The sequence below is a fragment of the Spermophilus citellus genome (genome assembly GCF_964194105.1).
Source record: "Spermophilus citellus genome assembly, chromosome: 2".
In the NCBI taxonomy this organism is placed as follows: domain Eukaryota; kingdom Metazoa; phylum Chordata; class Mammalia; order Rodentia; family Sciuridae; genus Spermophilus; species Spermophilus citellus.
In genome coordinates, this window is record NC_138183.1 from 240849030 (window position 1) to 240864764 (window position 15735).

The 15735-nt window shown below is 34.6% G+C and overlaps 2 protein-coding genes across 2 annotated transcripts in view; one reads left to right on the plus strand and one right to left on the minus strand.

Annotated features, from left to right (window-relative positions):
• Positions 1 to 15735, plus strand: part of LOC308641843 (olfactory receptor 5W2-like) — a gene marked incomplete at both ends in the record, with an annotated part of 231545 nt that overhangs the window by 131752 nt on the left and 84058 nt on the right. The gene's annotated exons all lie outside the window — the stretch shown is intronic.
• LOC308639172 (olfactory receptor 5W2-like) lies at positions 9448 to 10377 on the minus strand (the record flags this gene model as incomplete). The annotated part of the gene is made up of 1 exon (XM_081277269.1): positions 9448 to 10377. The coding sequence occupies one exon, from the start codon at positions 10375 to 10377 to the stop codon at positions 9448 to 9450; it is 930 nt and encodes a 309-aa protein (XP_081133395.1).

A 15735-nucleotide genomic window follows, 5' to 3' on the forward strand; every position in this document is an offset into this window, starting at 1 on the left:
TTCAAATCAATAATAAATAAATAAATATATAGATGAATAAATGAATAAATATATAGGTGTCTTTAAGGTTCTGGCTCATGGGTTTTTCTTGGTGGCCAAACATTAAAGTCTTAATTTCTAAAGAATGTCTAAAATACAATATAATATCCATTACTTCTAAAATTTTTCTTCAACAGGAAAGAGGTGATTGATACTATCAACCATATTTTTCTGATATTTTTATTTTACAACTAAAATAATTAAAACAAGTCAATTAAATTTAACATAAATGGGATTAATCTTCATAAGTATGTTTTCTTAAATAAATTAATTAAAAATTATAGCTGATGTCCAACTGATCTCTCCTTTTTTCCAGTTGTTAAAGAAACAATAGGACTCTACCTTCACTATTTATCTGACTCCCTCTCTAAAACAGGCTTTATAAAAGTTAACAAAACTATCAACAATATGGTGGATCAAATTCCTATACCTATTATGCCATTACCATTGGTAGTTTTTGCTAAAAAAAATCTACAGCAGTAATTACTATTTATAATCAAGAAATATATATATATATATATATATATATATATATATATATACACACATAAAAATGATTATATTCTCATTTTTCAGGCTGTAATATTTTCCTTTTTGCTGATGTATATTCTCGATTAATTGCTGATGGCCATACTAAAATTTTATCCTTTACAGGTATGGACAAGCATTTTTAATACTTTACTTATGAAAAAAACTTTACATCTCTAATACTTACAGTTCTCCCCCAACTATCAAGTTGTATTAACAGATTTTTTTTTTAGCACCAAGTGCTTTTCACATGCCTCTTGATGGCCAATTCTCTTTGTTATATCAAGTTACACATTTCCCTTCTTCCTTAATTTTTACCATTCCTCTTGTAGATGGGTTAACAAATATGCAGATGAAACTAAACAAAAGAGGAATAATATCTGTTTTGATTAGTGGTAAATTGAATAACTATTATACCCTGCCTCAAATCTCTCCACAGCAAGCTGAATTAGACACCTTTATCTTGATGCTCAGATTATTTTCTACTACTTTAAACATTATTATAGATTCTCAATATATAGATAAAATTGTTCCTCATACTTATATAGCTGTTTTATCTCCTGAAATTGATTTTAGTTTACTATTTTTTAATATTTTAAACTCTTTTTTCAGTATCATATATATCCTATCTTCCTCACTAATATATGAAGCCACACCAAAATTCCTGAACCTCTGACAGACAGTAATGCCCCACAGACAAAGCTATGCCATCCCTTTATTCTTTATTTTCAAAAGCTCATGGATTTTTTCATCATAACACTTGCTCACTTCCCAACAAGCTCATACCATTGTCGATAACTGTTATCAATGTACACCTTTCCAGGCTCCTATGTGGGAATCTATAAATTCATGAGGCGTACATTCTAATGCACTTTGAAAATGGATGTTACTCATTTCCCTCCTTTTTATCCTTATTCCTTTCTTCATATTTCCATTGATACTCACTCTGGGTTTATTTGGGGTAGTGCCCACTGGTCTAAAAAATGCATCTAATTACATTTAATATTTATTATTTCTCTGCTTTGCTAATATGGGAGAACATGCTTATTTAAAAACAGATAATGCCCCTGCATATACATCCCATGCTTTTGTACAATTTTGTAATCAATAGAATATAATGTTAACTCATGGAATTCTTCATAACCCTACTGGACAGGCTTTAGTTGAATAAGCATGTTGTACTCTTAAAACATACCTGTTTAAATAAAAACAAAAAAGGGCACCTAGCCTCTCTCATGTTAATAATGACTTATATATCATTTTATTTACAGTTAATGCACTCAACATGTTACACAAAGTTAATACTCACAATTGGTGATCTGCTTTGGATTGACATTTTCTTCCCAAACAGCCATCAGCAAAAATTTATTTAAAATATGGGATTCCACCAGACCCAGGAGGATAAGACCCTATGCTTCTGATCATATGGGGGAAAAGATATATTACTATGCTTACACCAACAGGTCCTATTTGGATTTCATCTTGATGCATAAGATCTGTCAATTATGCATGGGCATCAGGGACTTCACAACCTGATCCCCAAGTTTCATTTGACTCTGGATGAGGAGGACTCCATCAAACAAAAAAGATGATCACTCTCCTCAAAAGAGAAGAAAGGCTGCAAGAGTGCCTTGAGATATGGGGAGATATAAAATCATTAACAGCCTCAGCTCAACAGCTGTTGGCTTAAAGGGGATTCAAATACACTCTTGGAAACTTGGTTACTGCTTTGTTTGCTAAACTTACACAAAACTCAGGAATTGTTTTGATACTTATGATAATGTTATTCTGCTGTTGTTCCCTAGCAATGAGAAATCCAGAAAAATCAGACTCCTTGTTCATAGATGGTGTGTACTAACACTGGGATTATTATGTTATACTTGTTACTGTCATTGCTTACCCTATTTTTTCTTTCTCTCTTATTTTTTTTTGCCTCTGCCAATATTAAAGAAAAAAAAATGTTATTCATCCAAAATGCTATATAAAACAGAAAAGGGGATCTATAAGGATTCTGGCTGTGGAAATGTACAAGGCAGCATTCATCTGGCAAGCAAACTCCCGGAGGGTAATAAGTGCCCTGTTTTCCACACTTGGAATATTCTTCAGTTTCTCCCTAGAAGTAGTAAGATGACTAACACATGTGCAATGTCTACCTGCAATGGTAATGTCCTTCATGAGGAGGCTTTGGGATAGAGACCTTGATCTCAGACACTCAGCTCCTGAGAATAAAGGAACTCTCTTGTTAGACAACCACAATGTTTCACTGAGCCTAAACCTGTCCACATAACAGTGATTTTATACAATCGACTTTCTTGAGTGCAACACAAGATCTGGCCTATACCAAAGAAAGGAGATGAAGCAAAAGGAGACAGAAGAGCCCTTCCTACCCAGGGTTCAATACCCAGTACTACTAAAACAAATTTAAAAAAATGCTCTTTTTTTTTAATTTTTTATTGATTATTTAAAGCATTACATAGCTCATGATATATCATCTTTCATACATTAGACTCAAATTGTGTTTTGAACTCCCATTTTCACCCCAAATATAGATTGCAGAATCACATCTGTTACAAATTCACATTTTTACATAATGCCATATTAGTGTCTGTTGTATTCTGCTACCTTTCCTAACCCCTACTATCCCCCCTCCCCTCCCCTCCCCTCCCATCTTCCCTCTCTATCTCCCCTGCTGTTGTTCAATTCTCTCCCTTTTTTTTTCCCTCCCCCTTGCCCCTCATAGCCTCTTATAATTTTATGTATCCTTGAAGGTCTCCTACCATTTCCATATGCTTTCCCTTCTCTCTCCGTTTCTCTCCCCCCATTCGTCTTTGTTTACTGTAGTCTTTTCCACATGCTCTTCCTTCCTGTTCTGTTCTTAGTTGTTCTCTTTATATCAAAGCAGACATTTGGCATTTGTTTTTTAGGGCTTGGCTAGCTTCACTTAGCATAATCTGCTCTAATGCCATCCATTTCCCTGCAAATTCTATGATTTTGTCATTTCTTAGTGCTGCATAATATTCCATTGTGTATAGATGCCACACCTCTGATAGAGCCCTAATATCCAGAATGTACAAAGAACTCAAAAAATTAAATAATAAGATAACAAATAACCCAATTAACAAATGGGCCAAGGACCTCAACAGACACTTCTCAGAGGAGGACATACAATCAATCAACAAGTTCATGAAAAAATGCTCACCATCTCTAGCAATCAGAGAAATGCAAATCAAAACCACCCTAAGATACCATCTCACTCCAGTAAGATTGGCAGCCATTATGAAGTCAAACAACAACAAGTGTTGGCGGGGATGTGGGGAAAAAGGTACACTTGTACACTGCTGGTGGGGCTGCAAAATGGTGAGGCCAATTTGGAAAGCAGTATGGAGATTCCTGGGAAAGCTGGGAATGGAACCACCATTTGACCCAGCTATTGCACTTCTCGGACTATTCCCTGAGGACCTTAAAAGAGCGCACTATAGGGATACGGCTGCATCAATGATTATAGCGGCACAATTCACAATAGCTAGACTGTGGAACCAACCTAGATGCCCTTCAATAGATGAATGGATAAAAAAATGCTCTTAACATTGCACATTGCAAATTAGTATGTAACTGAGGAATTGGCTTCATAACGATGCTAAATCTGTAAGCTGCCTAGTGATACAATGAACAATGTGTACTAATGATGCCAATGACCTAAAGTAACCTATTGATATTAATAAAGCTAGCAGCTCAGGTGAGCAGCTTTACTTTAGGCTGTGCACTTTGCTTCTGTTTCCTTTTGCTCTCCTTAGAGTAGCACTTCACCTCATTTCTATGGTGTGGGCTAGATAATAACCACTTTACATGCTAAGTTATTTGAAAGCTTGGATGGGGACTAATGTCCTGCAACAAGACACATCTCTAACCATGTGCTAAGACTGGTAGATCTGTATGGTGACCAAGATTTCCTCTTCAAACATACATAGACAGAAGTGGGGAAGTGGCTAGCCTGTGCTTCCTTGGGCATCCTAAGGACTTTCTGTGACTGGGTAAAACAATACTAAATGTATTTTTTTAAATCATTTGTAGTACTTCAGTCAATATGCTGAAGCACTTAAAATATTTAAACAGTTTTCCATAGTTATATAAAGGTCTTGATTTTAGACATTGTGAAGATGTTGTAACTTGATTCCCGAGAAACAAGAGTATAATGGTGGTGATTAACAGAGCTGAGGAAAAGGGAGTAGAGAGATGGGATGAGGTTGGTTTTATGTGTACTGTGTTCTTGTAGTTACACTAGAAATTTCTGGCATGCCGTTGCCCAGTAGGGCCACGATAGTCAGCAAAATTGTATTGTTGCTTAAACAGGAGTATCTAGATAGTGAGGAACTGTGTTCTAACCTGTAATCTCAGCTACTCAAGGGACTGGGGCAAGGATGATTACAATTTTTGGGCTAGCCTTAGCAACCTAGTGAGAGTCTCTCTCAAAATAAAATAAAAAAAGGGCTTGAGGTTTAACTTAGGATGCCCTAGGAAGCACAACATAGCCTCTTCCCCACTTCTGTCTATGTATGTTTGAAGAGGAAATCTTGGTCACTGTACAGATCTACCAATCTTAGCACATGGTTAGAAATGTGTCTTGTCGCAGAACATTAGTCCCATCCATCCGAGCTTTCAAATAACTTAGCATGTAAGGTGGTTATTATCTAGCCTACGCCAAAGAAATGAGATGAAGCAAAAGGAGACAGAAGAGCCCCGCCTCCCCAGGGTTCAATACCCAGTACTACTAAAATATATAAAGAAAGAGAGAAAAAGAAAAAGAAAGAAAAAAAGTATCTTTAAGAAATGTTTTACCATAAAGAAATGTGAGTGTTCAAGAAGTGAGTTTTACATTGATTTAAACATTATGCAAGTATACACATATGGAAAGAAATGTCACATGGTGTCAAATAAATATGAACATTTTGTATCAGCTTAAAATTAAAAGAAAAAAATCAAATGATCACATAAAAAGGAAAATTCTATAACTAAGTTTATAAAATCTTCAATAAGTAGCTAAGAATGACATTACTTAGATAAGAATTCAGGATAAGACTATACAACAGGTCTGGGTTGTGGCTCAGTGGTAGAGTGCTTGCCTGGCATGTCTGAGGCACTGGGTGTGATTCTCATCACTGTATATAATAAAATAAATAAATAAAATAAAGGTCCATCAACTAAAAAAAGTTTTAAAAAAGACTGTACAATTAAAAATTTTTAAATATACTATCATACAACAGTCCAATTTCATTCATTTATTGATTTTAAATTAATACAATGTAGGAGATTAACACAAGAACAATGATCAGAATTAACAATGAAATACTTTGACATTACTGGATAGAATGCAAATCCAATTCAATAATATCTGTCCATTACCTGGTTAAACATTGACAAGAAATAGTTTTTATGAAAGGCCTTTCCCAGATATACTGCAGATAAAACATATGATACTTAAATATAAAATGCCTAAATACATTTAACACATAGAGATCATTTTAATATTAACATTGAAGAAGATGATGATAAAAATTATGATAATCTTAAACACAGGGATTCATAAGTTTTACGAACACTTTATGTACATCTCATTTGATAATAAAATAATTAAAGACAGAAAGGTAAAAAGACCATCCAAATTAGTGCTTTGAAATATATATATATATTTTTTTTCTAAACTAAACTGTTCTTTGCTGACCCAAAATATTATACATATATGTAAAATTAAAATTGTACTAATTAAGAGTAGTTCATGCTTACCTATTGGATCAAGGTTAAACATAATACTTACCTTTTTTGACTGGGTGAAAAGTAAGAGAGAGAAATAAGGAGGATTATTTTTTAAGGGCTGGCAATGTATTTTATTTGAACAGAGGTTTATTGACTTTTCAAATATATTATATTTTCAGAATTAATAATGCTCTTTGAGTGCCAAATATTCTCTGCCCTGGGGATCAGCTCATTTCCCAAATTACCTTCTAATTGAACCACACCAATCTGCTGAAGATCAAGTAGTTTGGTACGACAACCAAAAAACTTTGTGACTATAAACTCCTGTAAATTCTCATCACAACCACCATCCCCCTTTTTTTTTTTTTTTTGGTGTGTGTGTGTGTGTGTGTGTGTGTGTGACCTTAAAAATTATGACCCTTAAAAAATGGTGGACCTGCCAGGCTGGGTGGCTCACATCTGTAATCCCAGTGAGGCTCCAGAGGCTTAGGCAGGAGAATCCCAAATTCAAAGCCAGCCTCAGCAATTTAGTGAGGCCCTAAGCAATTTGTGTTTGTGAGAAGAATAAATAAATAAAATAAATAAAAAATAAAAAAGGACTGGGGATATGGCTTATTGGTTAAGTACTCCTGGATTCAATTCCTGTTATAAAATAAATAAATAAATAGCTACACTTGACTGAAACATAGAAACTTTCTTTTATTGAGACTTTGAACATCATTACTGGTCAATTCTAACCAATGCATTTACACGGCCTGTGACTAGTATTATCTGTGCTACCCATGTATCCAAATGTACCACTGCTATGAAATTCTTTTGTTTAGGGATTTCAGTGGCATTAAGAAAGGATAGGGTCAAGAAACAAAAGATTTACTACAATAATAATCCCTCCACAGAGTCATTTTGAAAATTATATTTGGACAATTGTTTATCATAAGTAATTAGTAGATATGTGAGAAGGATGTTATTTAGAGATCCTGAGAGAAGAAAATAAGACATATTTAATGAATAGATCATATTTTTTATGTTGTGTTGACATATGTGGAATCCCTAAATAGGAGAATATTATGGAACATATGCTTAATTTTTTTTATCCTAACTTTGAATCACCTAAAAATATCAACAATAATTTGTTATTTAACTTCTATTTTGGTGGAGAGACAGAAGGAGGGCTAGAATTAATAAGTTCAATAAATTGTATTTGGGACTCCTGGTTGTATTACTTTGAAATTTTTCTTCTCTGTAGTTCACAGCAAATAGAGCTGATAACAGAGCCAAGAGTTAGATTAAGTCAGTGTTTAGATGCTGTAATTCATTAAGTGTCATATTTAAGGAAAATGTATTGATTAGAAGAAACGTAATGACCTTTGTATTATTAGTTATCCATTAAGAGCACATTATGCACATACTTTTAAAAAAAAATTGTTTAGATGTTGATGAACCTTTATTTTATTCATTGATTTATACGTGGTGCTGAGAATTGAACCTAGTGCCTCACACATGTTAGGCAAGCATTCTGCCACTGAGCCACAACCCCAGCCCAACATACTTTTAATAATTGCAGTGTTTTCTGGGGTGGTGTTGCTCATAACAAAAATCCCAAAGAACGTATTATGGAAAGCAAGGTACATGTAGAAACCTTTAAAGCCTTTATCTAAAAAAGTATTGTTCTTAGGTTTCTTCCACCATGATATTATCTGACTGGTCACTTTGTCTCATAAATTTTACCTTGAAAGTCAAAGGGTATTTTGGGGCTTTCATTTCATTCTGAAATGTTTTCAAACAGAAGCATTTTATAATTCCAAGTAGAAATTCTGGGACATTATTGGCTTTTAGTTTCCACAATTGTAATAGATAACTCTAGTGACTTTGAGTCGTATATAATCCATCGTGTATATTGACACCTAAGTTTAGTTCTCAACAAGCTGATTCAGTTGTCTAAGCAAACAGAATATGAGAGTAGAGAAAGATGAAATAGACACATATCACAAATATACAGATTCATAATATTTATTTTCAATGCAATCATATGTATCTATAGATTTATTATATTTATATCCACAATAATTTTACATAATGTATCAAAAGTTCAAAAATATGTATACTCAAGGCATACACCTTAGCAAAAAATTTTTGTTTTAGTGACATCTGGCAGCACTAAAAATATCTAGTGTTTCTATTTTATTATTTATTTGTTTCCCCCTTTCTTCTCACAAACACAAAACCATTGTTTCACATAACAGGGATGCATCACTGTGTTTTCAAGGAAAGGACACTTGCAATACCATATTGGAAGCAAATATTTCAAACACATACAGGATGACATTAAATCAATGCCTTTAGGAGATAGCTGTCTGTGAGATATTAAAAAGGGGACATTTAACCAAGATAGAGAAAAGGGAAGAAAGTACTGAAAGAAGTGAGGAAGAGTTGACCCTTAGCAATTACCCCAGATAGATCCGTAACCAGGTTCTTCTCATTGCTCTTTAACAATATAAAACAGTTTTGCATCTAAAGCACAATATGCTGTTCTACCTCAAGATTCCTCTCACTACCAGGCTATTTACCTCTACTATAATCTATTCCTCTTCCCAAGTGGCATTTCTCTAGAACTAAAAATTGAGAAACTTGAACCAAAGAAGCCCTTCTCCACACACTGGATTTGAACATTTTTCGAATTTATTCCTCAGTGCTTTGACTTCATAAAGGCTTTGAAGTTTATTATGAAGTATTTGAATGCTTAGTTAATTAGTACATGTTACTTCCAATAGCTGAGAGAATGTTTACTGTAGAAATTACTATGTTTACCATGAAAATGAATTATCAAAATGCATAAACACAGTACAACCTTAATAAGCTTCAATGTATTTGAAAGTTTGGGAGTAAAAGAAAAAATAAAAATCTGGCAAAATTAGATCAGCAAAGTGTTCCACTGGAATGTGGTATCCTATATAATTTAAAGAGGTTAGGGAATTATAACATTTTCCTATGGCCAGACTTTAAGATCAATACTTATTTCATTAAACTAAAATGTTTGAGAAAATTTTGGTTTTTTTATATGCAATTGCTTGCCAATTTAAGAAAACAATAATCACACATGTGTGGGAGAGAGGAGCTTATAATAAATATTTAAAGCTGCATTTTATTTTTCACTTTTTGTAAGGCCTCTTTTACATCCTTGTTCCGTAGGCTATAAATCAGAGGGTTCAGCATGGGAATCACAAGATTGTAGAACAATGAGCTCATTTTATCTTGATCTAGAGAGTAGGAAGAACTTGGCCTGAAATACATGAAGAGCACAGTTCCCTGGAAAATTGCTACTGCAGTTAAGTGGGAGGCACAAGTAGAGAAAGCTTTGAGCCTCCCCTCAGCAGAGCGGATCTTTAAGACAGATGAGATGATGTAGCCATAAGAGACCAGGACTCCACAAATGGTACTCAGTTCAATGAAACCAAAAATGGTGAATATTGCTAACTCATTGGCCTGTGTGTCAGAGCAAGACAGTAATAGGATAGGAGGGATGTCACAGAAGAAATGATTAATCTCATTAGACCCACAGAAACATAAGCGAAAGGTCAATGTTGTATGTATGAAAGCATCTGCTGTTCCCACCAGGTAAACTCCAGCTAAAAGCACAGAACAAATCCTGCTAGACATGTCTACTGTATAGTGCAAGGGGTTGCTGATGGCTTTGTATCTGTCGAAGGCCATCCCTGCCAGCAGGATGCACTCAGAATCTATAAAGGTGCAGGAGATGAAGAACTGCAGAGCACAGGCAAAGAATGGAATTAACTTGTTCTTGGTAAATATGTTGACCAGCATCTTGGGCCCAATTGCTGTGGAATAGCAGAGGTCACAGAAAGAGAGGTGGCTGAGAAAAAAGTACATGGGTGTATGAAGTTGGGGCTCCACTCTAATCAAGAAGATCATTCCAAGGTTTCCAAGAAGATTAATAAGGTAAACAAGTAGAAATATCATAAATAGAGTCAGTTTCATCTCAGGGTTATCAGTAATTCCCATCAAAATGAATTCTTTCAAAGAACAATTTTCCCTGTCCATTCTTCTTTACTCTTAGGTAAACTTTTGAAAAAATAATAATAATAAATGTTTATAAATGCCAATTTTGTACTTGTAGACTTCAGCAATGGATCTGTAAAGGAGAATACTGTTTTCGCATCACTTCTTTAGAATATCATCTAGTCATATGTCATTTTTCAACACATTATTACTTGGAAATATCTTTATAAATAAATATCCCTGATAAAAAGTTGAGAAACTCTGATCTAAATACACATGAGTCTGTGACTTTCTACATGTTTCTAGTATCTGTGTGGTCTGCATCCTTTGCCTCAAGAATTAGACTTTGATGAACTGAAATCTCATTTGATATTCAAAATAATATTGAAAAAATACAGATATTTGAGAGATGAGGCTACAAAATGCTTGAGTAAGCTTTTGCTATGCTTCAGAATATTCACATGAAGGAAAAAAAATTATTGCATTACATTCCTTTAAAATCATGATTAGGTTCAAAAATTTTGGCATTAATTCTAGAAATATAGAATTACACCACTGCTTAATAAAGAAATTTACTGCTGCTATTCTTATCCTATTATTTTTTTAGTATTGAAATACACGAAATAGTTTTATTGACTTTTAATTAGTAGGATGTTACAGTCTGGGAACAATACTCTGAACCTACTTGTAGCAGTGGTCTGTTACACACTGATGAGTCTTCTGACCAAAGAATATTTTAAAAAGAAAAAGAATCAATAAAATGTAGCTTATCCATTTTCATTTCATTGAATTTCAATGGATTTTTGTGTTAAAATTGGAAATTTGATGGGGCACAGTGAATATTTATATATATATATATGGCTTCTTTTTCTTGGGCTAGTGTAATTTTCCTCTGTGTGTCCAGAATTCATGCATATGTATGACTATTTGTTAATATATGAGAATTGGAATATGGATGATAAATATGTGTAGGTAAATTTTAGATCTATATAAATATATTATGTGATTCACATGGAGTTGAATTTGCATGCTGTTGTTTATTTTTCTTAAATTTATATGTGTACATGCACAGTAATAAAAAGTATAAAGTTCTATCAAGGGGATCATGAACTGAAATCAATTTCCATGCACATCTGAGATAAACCAAAGTACTTTATCTAACCATAAAGGTCTAATAAACATTTAAAAAAAATAAAAATAAAGGGCTGGGGATGTGGCTCAGGCGGTAGTGTGCTCGTCTGGCATGCGTGCGGCCCGGGTTCGATCCTCAGCACCACATACCAACAAAGATGTTGTGTCCGCCGAGAACTAAAAAATAAATATTAAAAAATTCTCTCTCTCTCTCTCCTCTCTCACTCTCTCTTTAAAAATAAATAAATAAATAAATAAAATAAAGACGTGATTTTGTGGATTTATTAAGTTCATTCAAATTCTTCTAATTCTGAGGGGGGAAATATCTATTTCAGGCATTAGAGAACATTTTAAATAAAAATCACTGACAAAGTATGATTCCCTTATAAATTTCTCATGTTTTTTTCTAAAATAGTAAAAAAAATAGTAAATTTCTTAGGTTGTTTTTTTTTTTTTTGTTGTTTTTTTTTTTTTTTTTTTTTTTTTTAACTCTGTGTTTAAAGCTGAATACTCAGGAACTTACCTGAGATGTGCAGATGAGTAGACCATTGATAGCTGAACACTGGAGAGACGGCCTTTTATTTTAACAAGTAGTGTCTGGGACTCAGGACTCTGATGCAATTTCCCACAGGCTTTGATGTGATTAATCATATTTCTCTGTCTATATTTTCCCCTACATGCATATTAAGCAAAAATTGAGCTTTAACTATTCACTATAGTAACCTAATGAGATTAATCCATGTCAGGTAAAGCTGCGAATCATTTTTTATATCTGTAAAATATAATCTAAACTTTTTGTGCCCAACCAAGGCAGAAATTTTATGGAACTCAAATAGATACTCTTTCCTCACCTACTCACATACAGACGGAGACTCACTCTCTCACACACATTATGTATACAAAATGGCATCTTGTTCAGCCACAAACAAGAATGAAATTATGGCATAAGTTGGCACAATGATAGAATTGGAGAACATCATGTAAGTGAAATCAGCTCAACTCTGAAGTCAAAGGTAGAATGTCTTCTCTCATACACACAAGCTAGGGAAAAATAAGATAAAAGAGGGATCCCATGATAATAAAGGTAGATTACAGGAGTAGAGAAAGAAGTTTGGTAGTATTCATATTGCTTCTTCAAAATTTGAGAAGGAGAAAGAGTTATCAGAAAAAGGGAAGAACTGTGGGATAAAATTGACCAAAGTATGCTATGTGGATATTTGAGTATAATACGGTAAATTTCATCTTTATTTGTGTCTATAAATCACCAACCAAACATCAATAAATAAATACATGGAAGGAAGGTCAGTAGAGGAGATGAAGAGAAAAAGAGACAGGAGGGAAAGAAAAGAGGAAATACTGGGCACTGAAAATGAGAAAATTAAATTCCGTGTATGTATAATTATGTCAAAATGAAGCCCACTATTAACTAACAAAAACATTTAAAAATAAATATTAAATACCTTAAAATAATAATTTCTACTCATTTCTAAAATAATTTTATTTAGAATAAAATGTACTCCATGTTTGTATAAACATGTCAAATTATATTCTACTGTCATGTATAACTAAAAAGAACAGGTGAAATAAATATAATTTTTTGACATTTACTTATTTATTTCTCCAGTTATAAGACAGGGATGTCCATCCATGGGTATTGTAGGACCATAACCACACTCAAAGGGAGGCATAACCTTTGGAACATGGCGTTTGACTATGTCATCATAAGTAGTGTGTGTCATTAAGTATGATGCTGAAATCACATTGATCAACAGGGGATCAAACTATATTTATAGAGAAGAGAGAATTGTTATTGCCACCATTATTTCTTTTTAATACAGATAAGAAATTTTCTTTTCGTTTCCACCTGGGTTTTATGTAGCCACCCCCTGCTGTCACACAGTATACCCCAGTAAGTCTTTGTCAGGTTCATTTGTTCCCAGACAAGAGAAAGATATAATATTTGGTATCTTTAAAAGAATTTGAATTTATTTTCAGGTTTATAAAGCAGCTGTCCAGCTGGGTTCATGAATGGAGGGTTTTGTTCCAACTGACCATTCTTTTTCATTGTGCCATGGTGGCTCTTTGCAGATACCATAAAAGATCACTGCAGAAGGACTGAAGCAGCTCAGTGCACACCCAACAATCCATTCTGCAATTCTGCAATGACTTTGGCCATTCTGCAAATAAATTATTGCTAAGGATGAAATGTAAGGTATTTTTAACAAGTATAATTACAGGCAAATCTTTAATATTCAACAATACAGAATCAAGCTGATTATTCTGAGAGTAGTGCTGGCCTGTGGCCCATCTCAAGATATTTCTAGTCTCGTTGATCCCTTTCCCTCATTGACTTAGAAATCCAAACTATTGAGCCTCATTTGCCATTCTCATGGCCAAGACAAAAGATGGGTTCCTTGTGGTTGTTTCTATGGAAATAACCCCAGTGAATTATCCTGTATTCCCATTTGTGGAGTGCACTTGTCCTTCTTAAGTATCATGATTTGAATACAGATAGTGCCATTGGGTTCTTGTCAACATCAGGCAGGTACTTGGGTATATTCTGCCATCATGTTTATTGATGTTCCTGATGGCCATCCATAGTTGCTTGTACCACACTTGGATAGATCCATCTTCTATTTGTAGTTGCTGTTTTAGTGAGCCATTCATTCATGGAATTAATTATGCTATATCCTAGTTATAAGACAAATGGAAATTCTGATATATGTCCAAATTCTTAGTCCACTTTTACACATTTACAGAATGTGGCCAGTAAAGTGTCATTGTCTATATCCATGAGAGTGTTATATTTGACATCGAGCATTTGAAGACCTTATAGAGTTACTTTCTGTGTGGCCCTTCTGCAAGCTTACACCCATAGTAGTCTAGTTTGAATGTCTGAAAATGAGCAAAGGTCTAATGAAGTCAGCCTGGTACTGTTGTGCAGGCTGCATGACTCAAGCCGCCTACCTCATGACATAAATCACTCACCAGGATATACTTCACAGGATGAAAGTCCCACATATGTACCATATCTGAGTACCTTAGTGGGAAGTCCCACTCTTTTTGCAGTATACCAGAGAGTTTCATTTGTGTTCCATCTCTCTATACAGCCAAGAAGCCATATCTTCAGCTGATTCATTTTATAGTGATTTAAATTTAGCTGCATCATTTGCTTCCTGGTTGCCTTGTGTAGGATCAGGACTGTGTGATGTCACTTGATACACGGTTACAAGTGTGGCTGTCATTGTCAAATATCTCTCCATATTTTTATCTCCTTCCATAGTTGTGAGCAAAACACTAAAGAAATTCATTTTTCCCTCCTGTTGTGGTCATAGAACCCATTCTAACCATCAGGGAAGCTAAAAACATCCAATTCATAGGGCTGTTTTGGGACTGATAAGTCCAGGGATCTATTTTACAGTTGTTTTTGTTTGGGAAGAGACCTCAAGTATTTAGGTTCACAAGCTGACTGGGCTTTTCCTTTTACAAAATCATACAATGGTTTTAACATTTCTATTAAGTATGGAATAGAGCAGGACCAGCAGTGTAGTAATCCCAGGAGGATCTGTGACTGCTTGGGGTTAGGGAACACTTGGATTCTGTCTGTAAGAGCAGTTGGTAACCACCTTAGTCTTGCTCAAACAGATAACCTCGCAGAATCTGACAGGTATCTGAGGTCCTTGAAACTATACAGAGTGAAATAAGTAAAATCACCTTGGGTACCACATATTCTACTGTGCAACAACATTTACATGCAGATGTTCATGAGGACCCTGCCATCTCTTTACTGTCCCAATAACCGCCTATAAATGTTCTTGGCCCTATATGAGAGAGTTACACATTGCACCCAAGATGGCAATCCATGGAAAAACTTCAAGAACTCCTAAGGGAGGTGGGGATGAAGCAAGACATCTATGCAGTAAATTACACTGGTTCTGATAATGAGACATTCTCAGCCAGCTGGAATGAAGGACCACACTACCTAAATGGCACCAGAACAATATTGTGGAGCTCTGGTACAATACTGAGTCCTTTAGTGGGTGTCTCTCATTCTCAAGCAAAACAGGATATGGATGGTATGGCGGGGAGGACTAAAAAGTCAGAGTATGAATCAGAAGGTGGAAGCAAAAGAGGGCCAAGGAAACACAAGGGCTCCAATAAGAAAACCAGGAGTTTGCTTTCATGTGCAACGGGCAGCAATGAACTTTCAGTGTTCTTCCCAGAGAACATTTGCATAGCTTAACCATGTGTCTTGAGAAGGCGGGAGCA